At 35.2% G+C, this 19,578-nt stretch overlaps 1 protein-coding gene across 1 annotated transcript in view; it reads right to left on the minus strand.

Moving 5' to 3' along the window:
- Positions 1-19,578, minus strand: part of LRP1B (LDL receptor related protein 1B) — a gene marked incomplete at its 5' end in the record, with an annotated part of 1,526,008 nt that overhangs the window by 589,931 nt on the left and 916,499 nt on the right. The window contains 1 exon segment of the mRNA XM_057550915.1: positions 5,406-5,555. Coding sequence (XP_057406898.1) covers positions 5,406-5,555 — 150 coding nt within the window.

The following is a 19,578-nucleotide window of genomic DNA, read 5'->3' on the forward strand; positions in this document are numbered from 1 at the left end:
GAATACTGTATATACAATGGAGTAATATATGAGCTAATGAAAAAAAAGCTCATTAGGTGTGAGTGTGGGGTGGAGGTTTAAATTCAAACCCATACCCCTTGTAGTGCCCAGGACTCAAACTCTTGCCCTAGTAAAACTTGACAAATTACTACATGACACGTTTTAATGGACTGTATTAAGGTCACCTATGATTGAATAAGATGCTGACCACTAAATCCACAATTGCCATACAGACATGCAGATTTCTTCAAGTTTGCTTGAATAATTCCTATATCCTCATTTTTATTTTAAATCTGTGATCCGTTTGCCCCAGGTCTTCCCTTCCTCACCCTAAAGGTACAAAATACAGCTAAGTTACCATCTTGCTATTTCCCGAATTCCATCTTAATTTTCTCCAAATATTATTCAGCCTATTTCTGCCAGTACATTTGCTTTATTTGTGTATTTTCTTTCAGTTCCATGAATTGATTTTTCTAACTTTCTCTTCAATGTGGATACAATATATGCAGTCTGCTCTCAAACTGCATATGCTGACAGTGAAAAGGAACAGTATGTTAAATATAATCCGTAAATAACCCACAAACACTAATTTCAGTCAATAGTTTTAACCTCCTTCTCCTCTTAAAGGCAGTGAAGAGCAACTTGATTAATTTGCGATTTCCTCACTGTCTCCTGCAGATATTAATGATCAGGAAAATGCCAAATGTTATGAGGAAAAGGTGAATAGAAACAAACAAAAAAGTTCTGTATCTGAAAACTAGGTAATCAATAGTTAAATATAACATAGTTGACTATACACTATTGTATAACACAAACCTCTTGGACATCATGTAAGAAAATGTTTTAGAGTAACCTTATTATATCATGAAACTGAAATATATTTATAAAAGAAAATTATTTACAAAGAACTGCTAAATACTGAGAAAAATCATCTAAGAAAAATAAGGAGTAGATATAATTTTAGAGCTACCAGCTATTGTATTTTAAAGCAGCAACTATTTTATTTGTTAGCTCTGACATTTGGGAAAAGAAAATTGACAAGTTCATTCTTTAAAATGGGGAAGAATTTGATGTTCAAAGTTTATAGGCTAGTCAGTTTATATCAGCTAACTGGAAAGGTATTTTAGTTAGTTTGGGTTGCTCTAACAGAAATACCATAGACTAAGTGACTTAAACAACAGAAATTTATTTCTCACAGTTCTGGAGACTGGAGTCCAAGATCAGGATGTCAGCACTTACTTGCTGTAATCTCACACCGCAGAGAGGCAAGCTCTCTGGTCTCTTAGAAGTACACTAATCCCATTATGGAAGCTTGAATGTCATGACCTAATTACCTCCCAAAGGCCCCGCCTCCTAATACCATCACATTAGGGCTCCAACATATGAATCTGGGGGAACACGAACATTCAGTCTAGAGTAAATGGTGTTAAGAGTCCTCATCAAACAGCCATTGTACACAATGTGTAAATCACTTCTGACCAAGTGACTCACTGGAGAAAAGGTGAATCACAGACAATACTGTATTTGAACCATGGTCAACTTAAAAGATGTCTAACCTGGTAAATTATCAGAATCACCTGTGATGCTTTATTTTGATATAATTAAATTACTTTAAAAATATTTTTTAAAACAAAGCATTTAAAAACATAACACAAAAACTGAAAACCAAATGAACAACTAAAACAGTTTTTGTTGGTTCACATTCCTTCACTCTTCTGGGCCATTCAACCTAAAACCTAAAATTTTATATACTTTTTTACCTTTTTATATCTTTTTATATACTTTTTTATCTCTTTTCCCTGCTTTGTCCTTTTTTTCTCTTTTTTTGGTCCTTAAGAGTTACGTATAATTCTATGCATTTTCCATCCTCCTTAGTGTCTGTCTTCCTTGCTTTTCTGCAAATTTGATGAAGTTAGGATTCTCACCACCATATATAGCAGTGCCTGGCATATGGTAGGCACTAGTGAATATACATTGAAAGAATGAATGGAATTGAGTATCCATTGCTGTTAGGGTGCAAGCTCTACATTTAGAAGTTACATTTCCTTGTCAACAGTTGAACTCTAAATAAGAAGTTGACCTCACATTTGTATGCTCTTCATTTGTATATACCTCAGGCAGAACACAAGGTCTGGTCAAACAAGACCACAAAAGCTTGGTGAGAAATCATATGTCCTGCTCACCTCTGTAAATTATGCCAGCTCTCCCAGATTATTATTATTTTTCTCTACCAAGTCCCCTCCAATGGTACAACTGGGCATTAGCTGCCTTAGCTCCATCCTTTTCACTCTACAATTCAACGTCACCAGCATAAAAGATGACTGAACCAGAGGTGGTAACTAGGGGGTGCCACTGGGATGAATCAAGCACACAGATGATTGTGGTGGTGTTTTTGTTATTTGTTAGTTTTCTTGGTTTGTAGAGTGTTAGCCTTCACAGTTAGCCTATATGTGCAGTATGTTGGCCTGCATGGTATTTTTGTAATGTGATAATTTTGTAACATTTTTAAATTTCGAGATTTAAAAAACAACAACAACAAAAACAAACCTAGATTTCTTGCTTCTCATGAAAAATGAAATGTCTGGCACAGCCTGTTAATGTTCCTTATGGCAAAAAATAAGTGGAAGTGAGAAGTGTTCTACCTCAAGTGGGCCATTAGCTCTCTCCGGTTTTATCATACTTTCTGCCATCCTCAAGTAAGTCTAGATACTGAAGCCTAGACTCAGTTGCTACTTACTATCATGTTGAGCCACTGGATTTTATCACACCTGACACACTTTGGTATTTATAACTTGCCTCACTCTATTAAATAAGTATTTGAATTTGTGAATCTATTCATAAATGAATGAGTTCTATAGATGGAATTACATGAATTAGTTATCTCTTGCTGTATAACAAATTAAGCCCAAAATTCAGTATCTTAAAACAATAAACATTTATTGTCACATAGTTTCTATGGATCAGGAATCTGGGAGCCACTATGTGGGTGGTGCTGGTTTGGAGTCTCTCTTGAGGTTGCTGTAATGCATTGGCTTTGGCTGAGTCAACTGAAATCTTGACTGGGCTGGAGGCTCTGCTTTCAAGATGGCTCACTCATACGGCTATTGACTAGAGGTCTCAGTTCTTTGCTGTGTGGACTTCTCCACTGGGCTGCTTGTGGGACCTCATAACTTATCACCTGGCTTTGCCCCGAGTGAGTGACCCAAGAGAGAGAGGGCAAGGAGGAAGGCTCATGCCTTTTATGACCTCATCTCCAAAGTCAAACGCCATCACATTTGCCTTATTTCATTCATTAGAAGTGAGTCACTAAGTCCAGCCTGCACTCAAAGGGAGGGAAGTTAAACTCTACTTCTTGAAAGAAGTATCATAGGGTTTGTGAAACTTAGATGTAGCAATCTTGGTCTTTGGGTCTTGGACTTGATTGAATCATCAAATAATTGCTTTATTTTAACCTAGGTATCACCAAATACCTACTGCTTTACCTAATTTTAATATTTCAAAGCTCCTTTCAGTTTATTTTGTATATACTGTTCCAAGTAAAACTGGGAACCCCCCAGTTACAAGTTATAACATTTTAAGTTTAAAAAATTGTGAAATGTGTCCACAGAGATTATTAACTCAATTTTAGGAAAACCACTCCTAAATTTTAGTGAAACACAAACTTTCAGTTACTTATCATCCATCACCTAGGTAGTCTGAGGAGCTGGCATATAACTGATCATTTCATATTAAAATTATTTCTTTGTTCCTGGATGTGCAATTTCAGTATCACTGTAGGCAAATTTCTTCTTAAACATTTGTAGCTGTAATCATCAGTAATCCCCTGGATAGTGGTAAGGTTCTCCTTTTTTTACCTTTTTTTATTGTCTTTTTTATATGACTATACTATTCAGCCTCAGCAGGAAGCAGGTCATCATCACACTTTATACCATCCCCAAAGAGAAAGAGTAGAGAGGTTCTGAAAGAAGGGGGAATCTGAACAGAAGGGCAAATCCAGAGACCAGCTAGGGAACTTCAGAAAGTAGAAGTTGCTCTCCTGTTTCTCTATGGTGACGTCCTCTACATTTTAAGCCTTCAAACTGCAGTATTTTGATATGTCCAGTTAATGTACTGACAGTAGAGGTATTAATAGGTTTCTTTATTTTTTATCTTTCAGTGTTAATCAAATTACGGTGGCAGGGAGAAGTACAGATACATAACCATTCACTTGTTAAAAGAATTTTAATTTACTCAAGATCGGTTCCCATACGGCACTGATGTCAAATAAGATTCACAGCTCTGATCCAATATATGCTTAATGATTTCATCCAAGCTTTGTCTCTTCTATTTTATTAGGAAACAAAACTAACTGACTTTATTTTTTTGCTAAAATGGACTACTCCATTTTTTGAGATTTTGTTCATAGCATTGAGTTCTGTAAGTTTAGTATTCATTTCCTACTCATAGCAGGGTCGGTAGCAATCATGTTAGCAGAAATAAATTTTTATAAAGCCTACATTTTTCTATGAGGCAATGATTTTTACAGTATATAAAGTTTGTGATATATATATGTGTATATATTCACTAAAAGTCAATGCCATCTCTTGAAATGTTATGACATATTTTTATCATGCTTCCTCTAACTTACTGGGTTCCTTGGCTATATTATTTGCTAGTTTGGGTTGATTTCACAAAGTATATTGGAATTCAATTTTTGAAAACGTAGTGTGGGTGTTGACTGGGATTGTTGCAGTTTACCAAACCACTTTCAGAATTTAAACTCTGCTGTTTTTACTCAGGTGATTTAAAAAATGTAAAAATACACATACAACAAAATTTTCTTGTTAACTTGGTAAAGCTGGGTAATACAAAATAACCTTATTTTCTTATTGCCTTATAAGACAATTGTAAATAAATCCTACTCTAAAATAACCACTAGTCAGGTATAATCTTTGTGTGTGTGTGTGTGTGTACATATAAAGAATTTTTGTGGAAGAATAATTTAAATCATTGGTCAACAACACTGTGGCCTTGTTTCTTCAATTGTCTGTGTAGATCAATCTATCCTTTATAAGCAGAGATAAGATTTTACCTTATTATAACAAATACACAAGGTCCTTGCACTTTAGAACACTATAGTAGAACACAGAAAATAATCGTAAAATAATACCAAAAATAATAATACCCCAAGAATCAATAACAGTGAAGTTATTATTGCTAATAGCACTAAGTCACTGATGTGGATAATCTTTTAAGTTTGTTTGCTAAGGTTAAAAAAAGAAAAAGAAAAGAAAAACTCTCTTAGAGATGTGCAATTTGAATGTGCTTCGGGTGTTAATGGAGCAGTCTTTTCTAAGCTTTAACAGGTCATAATTAATCAACCCCAATCAATACAAGCATCCTAGCTATAGTACCACTGTACTTACCCATGATGGTTAGGGCTGTAGCTTTTGTTAATTCTTCTTTCATTGACTCTATTACTTCTAAATTACCACCATCCAGGTTGCATCTGTTTATGGTTCCATTTCCTGAACTGATCCAATAAAGTTTGTTTTCCATGTAGTCTATTGATAGTCCTGTAATTAAATTATACAATTTAAACATAACGGTAGCCACTTAAATTGTAATATTCACCTAGCACTGGGTTTGGGGGGGAAAAATCAGTTTCAGGCTTAGATTTTTGTCTTTAAAAATAAGATCTGGCTAACAGGGAGATATACACACACTGTTTTAACTATTAGTCAAATAATATACTTCTAGAGACACAGTGGTTATCTCTGTTATCATAACAATTTTATGACATTAAGAGGAATGACTGTTCCATTTTACAGATAAGGAAAATAATACCTAGAATAGTTAAGAAATCTATCTGAGGCCATAGCCAGTAAGTGGACATTCCGGAAATTTTAAGAAAGTTTCTGTTTCTAAACTGAGTGTCTGCCCTCTTCATTACGCTGCTTTGCCTCAGAAAGTTTTAATGTGTAATACTCACTTGGGATACTTATTAATGATATTTATAATTTCTCCTTTACTTTTAGTAAAAGTTACTTTAGAAAGCTATAGATTTAAATTGGTGTTTTCAGTAGTTTTCAAGTAAATCCAAAGGTAGGAGAATTTCAACAATTAGTAATTTCACTGCAGCGTGGCAGTGAATTGGGCTCATATAGGAGATGCCATTGAGAAACAAACCATACAGCAAGTAAGTGAACCAAGCCAATGGCTTAAGACCATGGTACTGCTACGTGGCACAGTGTGTCACTGTAAGTTAGCTTTTTGTAGCTTATGAACAATTACATACATTATAGGGGTGTTCATGGTTTTCAAAGGTATCAGGACATGTAAATTTTGATGCCAAGGGTATACATCTAATTAATTACAGGCATTCTCAGTAGGCTTATGATCTACATTATAACAGTAACACTGTGATTCCATGTTGGTCTTCTGTGACCCACAACTACTTATGCAAAAGCACATGTGGGGGGCTTCCCTGGTGGCGCAGTGGTTGAGAATCTGCCTGCTAATGCAGGGGACACGGGTTCGAGCCCTGGTCTGGGAAGATCCCACATGCCGCGGAGCGACTGGGCCCGTGAGCCACAACTGCTGAGCCTGCGCGTCTGGAGCCTGTGCCCCGCAACGGGAGGGGCCGCGATAGAGAAAGGCCCGCGCACCGCGATGAAGAGCGGTCCCCGCACCGCGATGAAGAGTGGCCCCCGCTTGCCGCAACTGGAGAAAGCCCTCGCACGAACCGAAGACCCAACACAGCCAAAAATAAATAAATAAATAAATTTAAAAAAAAAAAAAAAAAAAGAAAAAAAAAAAAAAAAAAGCACATGTGGGCACATCCTCAGGCATACAATACATGAACTGTTTCTGGGATCTCCCTCACAGAATGTAGTGAACAAACTACAAAAAAGTCCCTTCCCTATTAAAAAAAAAAAACAAAAACAAATCTAAGATGAAGAAAAGGAAAGAAAGAAGAAAGGAAGACAAGAAGGAAGAAAGAAGGAAGACAATTGGAGAGAACCATACGAGTTCAAGTACATTGAGAAAGTGATACCATATCCAAAATATTCTCAACTACGGTTAGTCCCAATCCAGAGAGTGGACCAGTTTTCAGCAAGTAGCAATAATAAAATAAGCCTATACAATATACCAGCTATTTACTGACTTATTGGTATGTTTTCTTAACAAAAGTCTGGGAGGTTCACCAGAAAAATCACAATGCATAAAATTAGACACTGCAGGGATAAAATTTTCAGATTTTTTTTTTTGATAACCACTGTGGGTAATTGGCTTTAATTACTATGAAAAAAATAATCAAATAAAAACTATCACAGCCATATTCTATGATATAATATTTTCATGGTGAAAATCATTCATCATTCAATTTTTTTATGAGAGAAAGTTTGGTTATTCTACAGGTACTTCCTAAGCCACCTCCATCTATCTTTTCTGGTATTTATAAATCCTGGTTTAGACAGCTTAATTTTCAGACATGGTCTATTTTACCTTCTACTTAGTTGACCATCTAAAGCACATAATTCCATCTTTAAACAGCAATGAAGCATATCTTTACTATAGATTTATGGTACAAAATATAACTTTCTACTGCCAAATTTTCAGCAAGTATCAAATTAATGAATACATTTATGAAAAATTCCCTTTAAGAAAAGTTACCTATCTCCCTGTGTATTCCAAACTTTACCTCTCAATCAAGCCAAACCATCAGAGTGTTATCTGCATTTTTAGATTGCTAAGTTTTTGTCCCTCTCTGAATCTCTTGCTGAATTGAACTTTGGCATTGTGCCCTTGGTTTAAATGAAAGATGGTATAAGAAGTAGCCATAGGAAACCCACTGTAATACTTGCCAGGATATAGTATCTGAAATAATATATCACAGTGTGACCTCTTTATATAAGGACCCATGGGAGAAATCTCTTTCAGGACTCAGTGCCAGAAAAAGCTTTATGCGGAAAATATAAAATTGTAACTGATAATATTTCTGTCTTTGCTTTGGCTGCAAAGAAACTGAAGAGTCAGATTTGTGACCCATCTCTGGCAATTGTAAAGGAATTGCATTTATACCACAAACTTCACTTCTGGCTTCAACAGGCTAATCGATTATTTTCCTTCACCTTGATTTTTAAAATCAATATTTTATCTGTTCCATCTTAGGGAATGTGTTTGTTTAAGTTTCTTCAACTCCTTTTTGTAAGCAGAGGGTACATACTGAATACGCTCAACTCCAGATTAACCCACAATATCAGAATTTTCTCATCTACCTAAAACTCTGCAGTTTCTAGACCCGAACTTAGGTTTTGTAAAGCAGTTATAAAGAGCAGAGAAGTTGCAGAGTTTGGGTCAGAGTTCCCCAGTTTTTACTACTGAACATCTTTGTTCCTGGACTGTGCGTGCTGAGAGGAAAGAAGCTGTTGTCACTGTGAGCTTTTCACCTTCAGTGCTGAGCATGATGCCTAGAGCAGAGAAGAAAATTTATAAACACTGAATGAAGGCGTGGGTTATTTAATTAACTCCACTAGGAAAATCATAAGTTGTCTTCAAGGAGTTCTGCCTAGTAAAGTTGAATTATCCCCACGACAGAATTTTTCTAATATACTACTTATGTCCATGTATTATGAAAATAGGGAGGAAAGGCAATGATTCAATAGAGCTACTTGGTATGGCTTATATTTTTTTACATCAATGTTAATACAAAATAGTTTAGGATTAATAGTTTTAAGGTTTACAGGAAAAAAAAATTAAAGTTCCTATTTTAATCTATATATGTATGTGATATGTCACCTAGCCACCTACATATACCTTCTCTCCTGTCAGATATATTAGCTTAACCCCAGAATGCCCTTGAGCATGTTTATTTCCAGGTGTTTACAAGAGAGAATTGAAATATTTTAAAAATCCTATTATGAATTCAAGAAACTGATGATATACGCTTTAAATTCATAGATGAGCATGTTTAGAAGTACATATTTATAAACTTCATTAATATAAATGTTTTTACATAAGATTTTTAAACTTTGTTATTACGCTTAGGTCTTAACAACATTGAAGAATTAATTGGTATCCATCTATTGGAATAATTTCTGAGTCAGATCTCTGTTGTGCTATTTCAAAAGATAAATCATTAAGCAGTAAACTAATAGTGGTTTTGATGCAATTGAAGCTACTCAGTGATTTTAGCACACTAAGTCAAGAGCCATGAGAAAACAGATCAAATATAAGCATGTCTATAAAACTGTCCTGGAACCTGTGCAGAGAAATATAATTACGTCTGTACTAGAAGATCCTCAGAATGGGTAACAAAGATTAAAATATCTTCAAAAGCGCTGTAAGGTCTGTCTGAAGAATATGCCATTAGTAATATAGAGTCATTTCTGCCAGACATATTTATTTTTAAAATCATCTGGATCTGGTAATCAAAAGAGAAAATCAAGATTAAATAATATAATAGGTATATCAATGGAAGGAAAGTCATCACCTAAACTGAAAAACCTTCATGAAAAGAAAAACCTACCTTTTTACCTATCTTTTCTATTATAAAAATGCAGAGGTAATCCATCTGCTTTGATTCTAACATTCGTTATTTTAAACCAAAGATTTCACTTAATATTTTATTTGAACATTTTGATTTAAACCAGCTTATTTTTTAATTTAGACAATGTAACTTGTGAAACTTATGTAACTGCTCTCATAGTAGGAACATTCCATACACTGATATAAGACACAACTACACATTTTTAAAAAATATAATCTAACTATATTTTCCAAATATCACTAAAAAAATTAAATCCATTAAGTTTTAAGTGTTGTTACAATTGAGACTGGAAAGTTCATTTTTATGTGTCTCATTTCTTTTCTTTTTTATATCACTCAAAATAAAATCAATATACCATGCAATGTGGAATTAAAACAAAAATGCAAATATATAGAAAAAATTTTTTAAATTGAGGCTTTCTAGGGATAGTAACTATCTATTTTTTTCCATCACTTGTCAGATTTAATTTCAAAATTTTCATCCCTAGCAGTGCATTATAACTATCTGGAAAGCTATTAAAAATACCGATCCCAATCACAGAAATTCTAATTTAATTGGTTTATGTTGGTCCCAGGCATCAGTATTTTTAAGAAATCTCTCCAGGTCATTTTGGAATACAAAATTTAAGAAATTTCTTTTAAACACTGCATATTTTTATAATCTTTTAAATTTGAATTTTTAAAAAGTTCAATGAGGCCTTTTAAATTTTGCTGGAAAGTGGGTCATGATGAGATCTTTGGAGACAGAGGAATACTAAAGATGTAGATAGGGAAAAAAACATACTATGGATATTTAAATGTAGATGATTAACTTCAAGGCCTCTAGACACGTATAAATAACATTGAAATCTTCTAAATATTTTCTTTGTAGTGTTATCTTCAGACAATAGAACACAACTTCTGCTTCTGGAATTGTGAAAGTTGTAGAAACTGGCTATTGAAAACACAAAAAACGGGAAAATATTGTAAAGTTGTATGGCCTACTATACTTGTAGAATAATTATATTGTTCTGGGTATTCCAAAATGGAGATCTTTTCAGAGTACACCAAAACAGCCATGATTATTCCTGGGGCAGCACTTTCTCTGAAACATTGAACTTTTAGCTTCAAAGGACCATTGTTATTCCATGGAGAAGTAGAATAGGATTAATTGCCTACTCACAATTAGGCTATCTCAAGAAATGTTTTATCCCTTCTGAGAATACTTAGATTTTGTAAGTTAAAGAATAAATATCCTGACCGGTGTGAAGTGATACCTCATTGCAGTTTTGATTTGCATTTCTCTAATAATTAGTGATGTTGAGCATCTTTTCATGTGCCTCTTGGACATCTGTATGTCTTCTTTGGTGATATGTCTATTTAGGTCTTCCGCCAATTTTTTAATTGAATTGCTTGTTTTTTTGATATTGTACTCCATGAGCTGTTTGTATATTTTGGAGATTCATCCTTTGTCCGTCGTTTCATTTGCAAATATTTTCTCCCATTCTGAGGGTTGTCTTTTCGTCTTGTTTATGGTTTAGGGGGTTGGGGAAGGGGAAGCTGCGGCGAAGTGAGAGTAGCATCGACATATATACACTACCAAATGTAAAATAGATAGCTAGTGGGAAGCAGCAGCATAGCACAGGGAGATCAGCTCAGTGTTTTGCGATGACCTAGAGGGGTGGGATAGGGAGGATTGGAGGGAGGCTCAAGAGGGAGGGGATATGGGGATATATGTATATGTATAGCTGATTCACTTTGTTGTACAACAGAAACTAACACAGTATTGTGAAGCAATTATATTCCAATATATTCCAATAAAGATCTATTAAAAAAAAAAAGAATAAATATCCTGAGGAAGCCCAAATTACTGTTTGTGTCCCTGGATTCTCTCTGAAGTGAACACAAATATTAACTGAGCGTCTAAGCGTCTCTGGGTTGATCTGACAGAAGGCTAGGTAGCCTTTAGTGGCTACACACTCACTTCACCATTGTGAGGTTGTAATAATAAGAATAATTGCCTCATATCCTAGTGTCTGGCACATAGATGTACTTAATAAATGCTACCTATTTATTGGTAGTATAGGTTTTTGTATTTCCCTTTCAAGCTAAAATCCTATTTTTAAAATTTACAACCATCTCTCTGGTAATCCCTAAAACTGATAATTTTGAGATAATTTAATAATGAGAAATACTCAGATTGTGCACTTAATTTTTAATACAGTATTTTCTCAATTATACAGATACATCAAAATTAGATATGTTTGTTCTATGAAAGCCAATCAGAAATATGCTTCAGCCTGGGACAAAGTATTTGCAATCCATATATCCATCAAAAGACTAGGATCTTGAAAAGAACTCTCAAAACTCAATAGTTTAAAAAAAATCGAATTATAAAACGGGGAAAATAAATGAACAGAAATCTCACAGAAGATATACATATGGCAAGTAAGTACATGAAAAAGATCTTCAACGTCACAGGAAAATGCAAACTAAAATGACAATGAGCATCACTACACACTTATAAGAATGACTACAATAAAGCTAGTGACAAAAATAAATGCTGGCAAAGATGCAGGAAAAAACTATATCACTGACACATTGCTGGTTGGAATATAAAATGGTACTGGAATGGTTCTGGAAAAGAACTGGGCAGTTTCTTATGAAACTAAGCATATTATTACCATAGGTCCCACTAATTGCACCCCTGGGAATTTATCCCAGAGAAATGAAAATGGATGTTCACACAAAAACTTGTACATGAATGTTTATAACAGCTTTATTTGTAGTAGTCATGAAACGGAGCAGGACCCTATGGGCCTCCTGGGCACAAAAGCCTTTCTGTGTCCCCTTCCCTGAGTTCCAAAGGGCAGGTTCAAACAGCTGCTAATCAGGGAAGGGAGGGGATGTGGAGATAAGGGAGGAACAGTCAAGAGACAATAGTACAGTCTTGGGGCAGCGTCCTGGTTCCCCCTCAAGGGACACACATAACATTATCTTTGAGCTCTTCTGCAGAACTAAAGCCCCCACCAAATGGAAGACGTTACCTGCTTGACGAAGCACTCTTCATTCCAGAGAAGGTCTGAACTGAAGGAATGCGGGCCCTGCACTTACTGTACCCTGATCTTAATCAGCAACCCTGCCCCAGGACTATAAGACTCCTCACACTGCCCCCCCACCCGCAAGGTAGAGACACAGAGTTTTGAGGGCATTAGCCTGCTGTGGGCCCCCTTTGCCTGGCAAAGTAATAAAGCTATTCTTTTCTACTTCACCCAAAACTCTGTCTCCGAGATTTAATTCAGTGTCGGCATATGGAGGCCAGATTTGGCTTCAGTCAAAAAATGGAATCATCCCATTTCCTTCAACAGGAGAAGGTTTAGGTAAACTGTGGTATGTACATACCATGGCATACTACTCAGCGTTAAAAAGGAAAGAAAACAACAACAACAACAAACTATTGATACATGCAACAATTTTGATGACTCTACAAGGATAAAATGCTGAGTGGAAAAAAGTCAACCCAAAAGCTTACATACTGTATGATTCCACTTATATAACATTTTAAAATGACAAAATTTTAGAAATGGAAGATAGTGTGGGGAGGAAAAAAAGGGGGAGGAGGGGGTAGGTGTGGTTATAAAAGGGCATCAGGAAGGATTGTTGTGATATTGGGATTATTCATTATCTTATTTTGCTTTTTTTTTTTTCCATCCACTTATCCACAGAACTCGGTTCAGTTTATTCAGTATTTCGACTCTGATATTGGATACAGCAACCTGTACACGTTATAAAATTGTACAGATCTAAATATACAAACACACAAATGAATACTAATAATACATAATCTGAATAAGATTGGTGGATTGTATTAAGGTCAATATCTGAGTTGTAATATTTTACTGTAGTTTTACATAATATTCCAATTGGGGAAAATTAGATAAAGTATACATGGAACCCCTCTGCATTATTTTTTATAACTGCATGTGAATCTAAAATTACCTCAATAAAAATTTCAATTAAAAAATATTATTCAACAAAAAGTTGAGTATGTAGGGCATCAGAATATGCCACTCCAAAATAGACCTCTTTGGTTTAAAGATTATTTTGTCCTGAAGATAATTAAGAAACAACAGACACCAAAAATCAAAGCTCTCTACCCTCCCTTTTTGCTGAAAGCGGGCTTAGCCTCTTAATCACCAGAGACAGGTCTAGATTTACCAGCCCAGAGACAGCAATGAGAGGAATCTACGTAACAAAAGTTACCGAAATGACCCTTATCTTTCCTTAGTTTTCCTCATGTATTTACCTTCTCATAGTACACCTTCCTTGAAAGTCTAAAACCTTTTTCCTCTATCTTTTTATTTCTCCACAAATTTATTGTTCTTTGGTAAGATGCTATATAAGCACAAGTTCTAACCACTCCTTTGAGTTACTCTTCAATGAGTTTCTCTCACATGTATGTGTGCTATGCCAGTTAATAAACTCTGTTTTTCTCTTTTTAATTTGTCTTTTGTCAGTCTAATTTCCGGGGCCCTAGCCAGAGAACCTAGGATAGAGGAAACATTTTGGTTTTTTTCTTCTACTGCAAGTATCTATATCGCCCTTATCTTAACTTGATCTAAAGTATTCCTTGAAATAATCCTCTCAATTCACTCCACTTTAAAAAGTCACTGATGGGGCTTCCCTGGTGGTGCAGTGGTTAAGAATCTGCCTGCCAATGCAGGGGACACGGGTTCAAGCCCTGGTTGAGAGCAACTAAGCAACTAAGAGCAACTAAGCCCATGCACCACAACTATTGAGCCTGTGCTCTAGAGCCTGCGAATCACAACTACAGGGCCCACGCACCACAACTACCAAAGCCTGCGTGCCTAGAGCCCATGCTCCGCAACAAGAGAAGCCACCACAATGAGAAGCGCCCGCACCACAAAAAAGAATAGCCCCCACTCGCCGCAACTAGAGAAAACCGGTGCTCAGCAACGAAGACCCAACACAGCCAAAGATAAATAAATAAATGAATTTAAAAAAAAAGTCACTGATGACACACAGTTACAGACCTAAGTTAATTAGTTCCTTATTGCTTATTGTATCAAGTTAGGATTTCAGCATCTCCTCCATTCTCCCTCACATAAATCATTTCACTTGGGACAATTTATCTTATAGTTCAAGCTCTTAATGTCCCAAGCTCTTACTTGGGACAATTTATCTTATAGTTCAAGCTCTTAAAATTATGTGCCTTGTGAAAATAACATGTAAAATTAGAGGAAAACCAGAGTCAGTGACAGTTTATTTCTTAAGAAGTATTTTGTTCTAAAAGATCATTATTATAATTTCCCTAAGCTATATTTATAGCTTGATAGGTAAAATAGAGCAAACTATTTTTAAAAGCACTGAATTGTGTCATTTGAATATTTTAAAATTATAGTTCCTGTCAATATTATCCTAAATATTCCCTTGTATTAGATATTTTTTCCCCAGACACACAGAATAATTCAGTTTTTTAGATATATCATGATTTTGTGCCTTTTAAGCCTGTATTTTTTTCCTACTAAGAATAAGGAAAGCCCCTTCTTCCATCATACCTTAAAAACAAAAGCATATGTTTCCTTCAAGGTCCCGTTGAAGTTACAAAATATCACTGATTTGGTTACAATTCATTCCTCTATTTTTCTTTCTCACCAAGAATTAGTTGTTCAATTTTTATAGTGTCTACTTACATTATCTTTATGGTGTCTAGAAACAGTACTCACAAACAATATTGGTTTTTGTTGTTGTGTAACTCTACTAAAGGTCTCATCAAATGGTTTATATTTCTGTCTTTTTCCTTTACTGGATTATGACTTTGATTATGTGTCCCAGGTTTTATTTTCAGACTCTGGAACCTAGTATACACTTCATAACCTTTTTTTTTAATAACTTTTTTTTTTTACACTTCATAACATTTGAATGAGTAAATGATCAGATTAAAAAATGTAACAAATTTAAATTATTTGTGTGTATATGAATGTGTAATTTTAATATCAGTTTGTTAATTCCTCCATTCTTTTTGGTAACCTATTATTATCATTTCTTTTGGGGTGCGTAGCTCTATATGTTGATTAAGCTTCATACATAATAAATGTAACTGTGCTGAGTAATAAGTATATATATATAACTGCATTACATCAAGCAAGGTAACATATCCAGAAATTTGTTTTAACCTTACTTTTAAAAATTAAGGTCCTTGGGACTTCCCTGGTGGCGCAGTGGTTAAGAATCCACCTGCCAATGCAGGGGACATGGGTTTGAGCCCTGGTCCGGGAAGATCCCACATGCCACGGAGCAACTAAGCCCGTGTGCCACAACTACTGAGCCTGTGCCTTAGAGCCCGCGAGCCACAACTACTGTGCCCACGTGCTGCAACTACTGAAGCCCATGCACCTAGAGCCTGTGCTCCGCAACAAGAGAAGCCACCACAATGAGAAGCCCTCACACCACAACGAAGAGTAGCCCCGGCTCGCTGCAACTAGAGAAAGCCCGCATGCAGCAACGAAGACCCAATGCAGCCAAAATAAATAAATAAATTTACAAAATAAAAAAATAATTATTAAAAAAAAAAAGAAATGAGAAATTGTCATAAATTAAAAAAAAAATTGAGGTCCTTGAGTTCTTTTGATATGGTAAACAGTGTTTATGAATATTATCCATGAATAGATTTAAAAATCCACATATAAGGGTTAGAATGATTAAACAATAAAAAAATGTTTGGTAGGTTTCAAGAAGGTGTACTTGAAGGTTGAGTAAACAAATGACTTTTGGTTGAGATTACATTTATTTATTTTTGTCTGAGTTGGGTCTTTGTTGCTATGCGCAGGCTTTCTCTAGTTGCTGTGAGCAGGGGCTACTCTTCCTTGTGGTGCGCAGGCTTCTCATTGCAGTGGCTTCTCTTGTTGCAGAGCACGGGCTCTAGGCGCGCGGGCTTCAGTAGTTGTGGCTCGCGGGCTCTAGAGCACAGGCTCAGTAGTTGTGGCACACGGGCTTAGTCGCTCCGCGGCATGTGGGATCTTCCTAGACCAGGGCTCGAACCCATGTCCCCTGCCTTGGCAAGCAGCTTCTTAACCACTGTGCCACCAGGGAAGCCCTGGGATTACATTTAAAATGAACAGAAAACATCAAGAAAATAAAATATATAGTTATACTAGATTCTTAAGAACAAGCCATGAAGGGTAATGCTGATTGACAAGCCAATATGCTTTATATGAGGCTTGAGGGATAAAATTCATAATATATAAACATTTTAAACACCGAAATGGCTTTAAGTAGTAAATTAAAGTCCCGTTTTGTAAACTGCTCTAAGCATTTAATGTATCCAAGACTGAGCAATAAATCTTAATTGAAAATATTTAGTTCAACAATGTATAATGGGAATGTTGATTTGTATTTAACAGAAACAAAGTTATTCAGCCCAAACTGCCTGAAGGCTGCAATTACTTGGTCTTCAGTGATACACACTCATAAAATGCCAAGTTGGGTGTTTTGATAAGATCACTATGCACTTCTCTTTCAAGTATGTCATGCATATGGATTTAACAGAAAACAAGTAAGGGAAATCCAGTGAATTAAAATATGAAAACAACTCCACACACTAGAAGGCCTAGTATATCAGTGACATTACTGTTTAAAACATGCATTTAAAGATTCAGAAATAACTAATTGTGAGGCACCATTGACACAGAGGTGAGACTGGTTCTTGGATACCCCTGGCTGCTTAGAAAAGCTGACTGCAGTGTCCTACTTTGTCCTGCATCGCTCGTGAGTACATAAGCTCTAGATTTTTCTTTCCCACCTTCCATGCTTGAAAGAGTACCAGTTTTATTCCCTGATCTTTGCTTGAGGTCAGGTAATTACTATATGAAATGAGCCTCTCTGGGCATAGCATAATGGTTAAGATTTAATATGACTTTGGAAGCAGATAAACTTGGTTTTGAATCCCAACTCTGCCATTCATCACAGGCAACTCATTTCTTTCAACAAGCCTCGGTTTCTGAATCTATAAACGAAGAGTAAGAAAGTCTTCCAGAAATGATTACCATGAGATGATTAATGAAAAGCATTTTGCAAGTGCTTAATATATTCTAAATCCGTAACAAGTAGTCACTATAATTATGTTATTTTTGTTGCCAAAGTGACATCCTCATCATATATCCCAGGCTAAGTGCATACAACCACAAAGGTGTAACTTTATAGTGAGAATACAGGTTTCATAAAGGGTGATAGAAAATGATTGTTTTCAGTTGACACTTCCCAGCCTTACGAGACAGAATATTGTTTTTTCTCCTTACATCTTGTACATTTTTTCCATGCATTTTTCTATACATTTTTTCCAAAAATAATTTAAAATCTGACAGTCAATATGCAAAAGGAGAAAAATCAACTGAACAGTAGCTCCTGCTTTCCTAATCACCTAATTTTCTTCATGGAAATGGTTCAGGGAATGCAGTGGGCAGGAGTTTAAGCCAGAGATCAGTCAGACAGATTCATCATGAGAAAGTAATTACAATAACTTCCTGCAGTGCAAAATATCAGTGAAATTCAATGAGTAAATAACACAGTAACAAATATCCCTATGTATATGAGTATTTCATAGGTATGACAGTCATTGTATACCAACAAAAACAGGTTTGTACTTATTTTTTCACACATTCATATGTTCATTTATAGCACTGAAAAATTCCATTTTATAAATCATCTCAGGGGAATAGTTCTAAAAGAAACTTATAAAGTGGGTTTACAGTGGCATGAATTCTTGAGAGTATTTCAAAAATTCTTCTACTATCAAATGTTTCCTTATGAGACTTAACCTTGATACTACACTAAAAGGCAGTTTAAATTTGTGTATAAACCAAAAAAAAATTTTTTGGTCCACTTATTCACATCACAGCTCTAAATTGTCCATTAAGAGATGGGAAAAAAAAAAGAAACAGCCAAAAAAGAACTTTTAGAAAAGAAAACACAATAATCTGAAATACTTCAGTATTTTGTGTAAATTAGTAAACAATATAACTTACTGAATATATTTTAAGAAAGTAGTTCAAGCACACACAGTGAAAATGCTAACTTAAAAAAAAAGTTACTATGCAACATAGTTTTAATCTATTTTAATCAGTATCTACAACACTCTTGAAACCAGCATTGTCTTTACTGGTGCCCTTCCTCACAAATAAATAATTTAAACTGACAATATAGATAAGACTTTCCTGCTATAAAGTTACTCACCAATAATATTTTTTATAGTTAATTTACAAATAAGAGTCTCTCTAGCCTATTGGGATAGATCAAAAATTGCAATTAACAGGGTTGCAATGAATAAGGGTTACATTCAAAAGAACTTGTTTTTAAATTTATACTCTGTGCTAAAAAACAAACAAACAAAACAAAACTTGCCAATAAGTAGATAAATTGACCAATTGATTTCTGTTTGCTCTTTCTTTTTATGAGAAATATCTGAGGTGCTAATGAGAGCTGATGGGGTTCAGGACAGGCCACCCCAAAATGTGCTATGTTGGCATATTGATATTTTTTTTTCTTGTTGATAGTTGTTAATTTTATTTATTTTTTTAACTTTTTATTTTATATTGGAGTACAGTTGATTAACAATGTTGTGTTAGTTTCAGACGTACAACAAAGTGATTCAGTTATACATATACATATATCTATTCTTTTTCAAATTCTTTTCCCAATTAGGTTGTTACAGAATATTGAGCAGAGTTCCCTGTGCTATACAGTAGGTCCTTGTTGGTTATCCATTTTAAATATAGCAGTGTGTACATGTCAATCCCAAACTATCCCTCCCCCCAACCCTTCCCCCATATTGATTATATTGAATTAAAGTTACTTAAGAAACAGCTGGTGAAAGAAAAATACTCTGAGCTTCTTTTGTTTGCCTAAAAGCATGGACTAATTCCCTCATGTGAAGGTATCCTCCTTATACCAGGAAGATAGAAGGCATCCTTATCACCAGAGATAGGGAATTCAAGGCCAAGAAAGCAGTATAAATAAGCTTTGTTACTTCATTATTTTGGAACTGCAAGC

The sequence above is a fragment of the Balaenoptera acutorostrata genome, chromosome 8, assembly GCF_949987535.1.
Source record: "Balaenoptera acutorostrata chromosome 8, mBalAcu1.1, whole genome shotgun sequence".
NCBI classification, from domain to species: Eukaryota; Metazoa; Chordata; class Mammalia; order Artiodactyla; family Balaenopteridae; genus Balaenoptera; species Balaenoptera acutorostrata.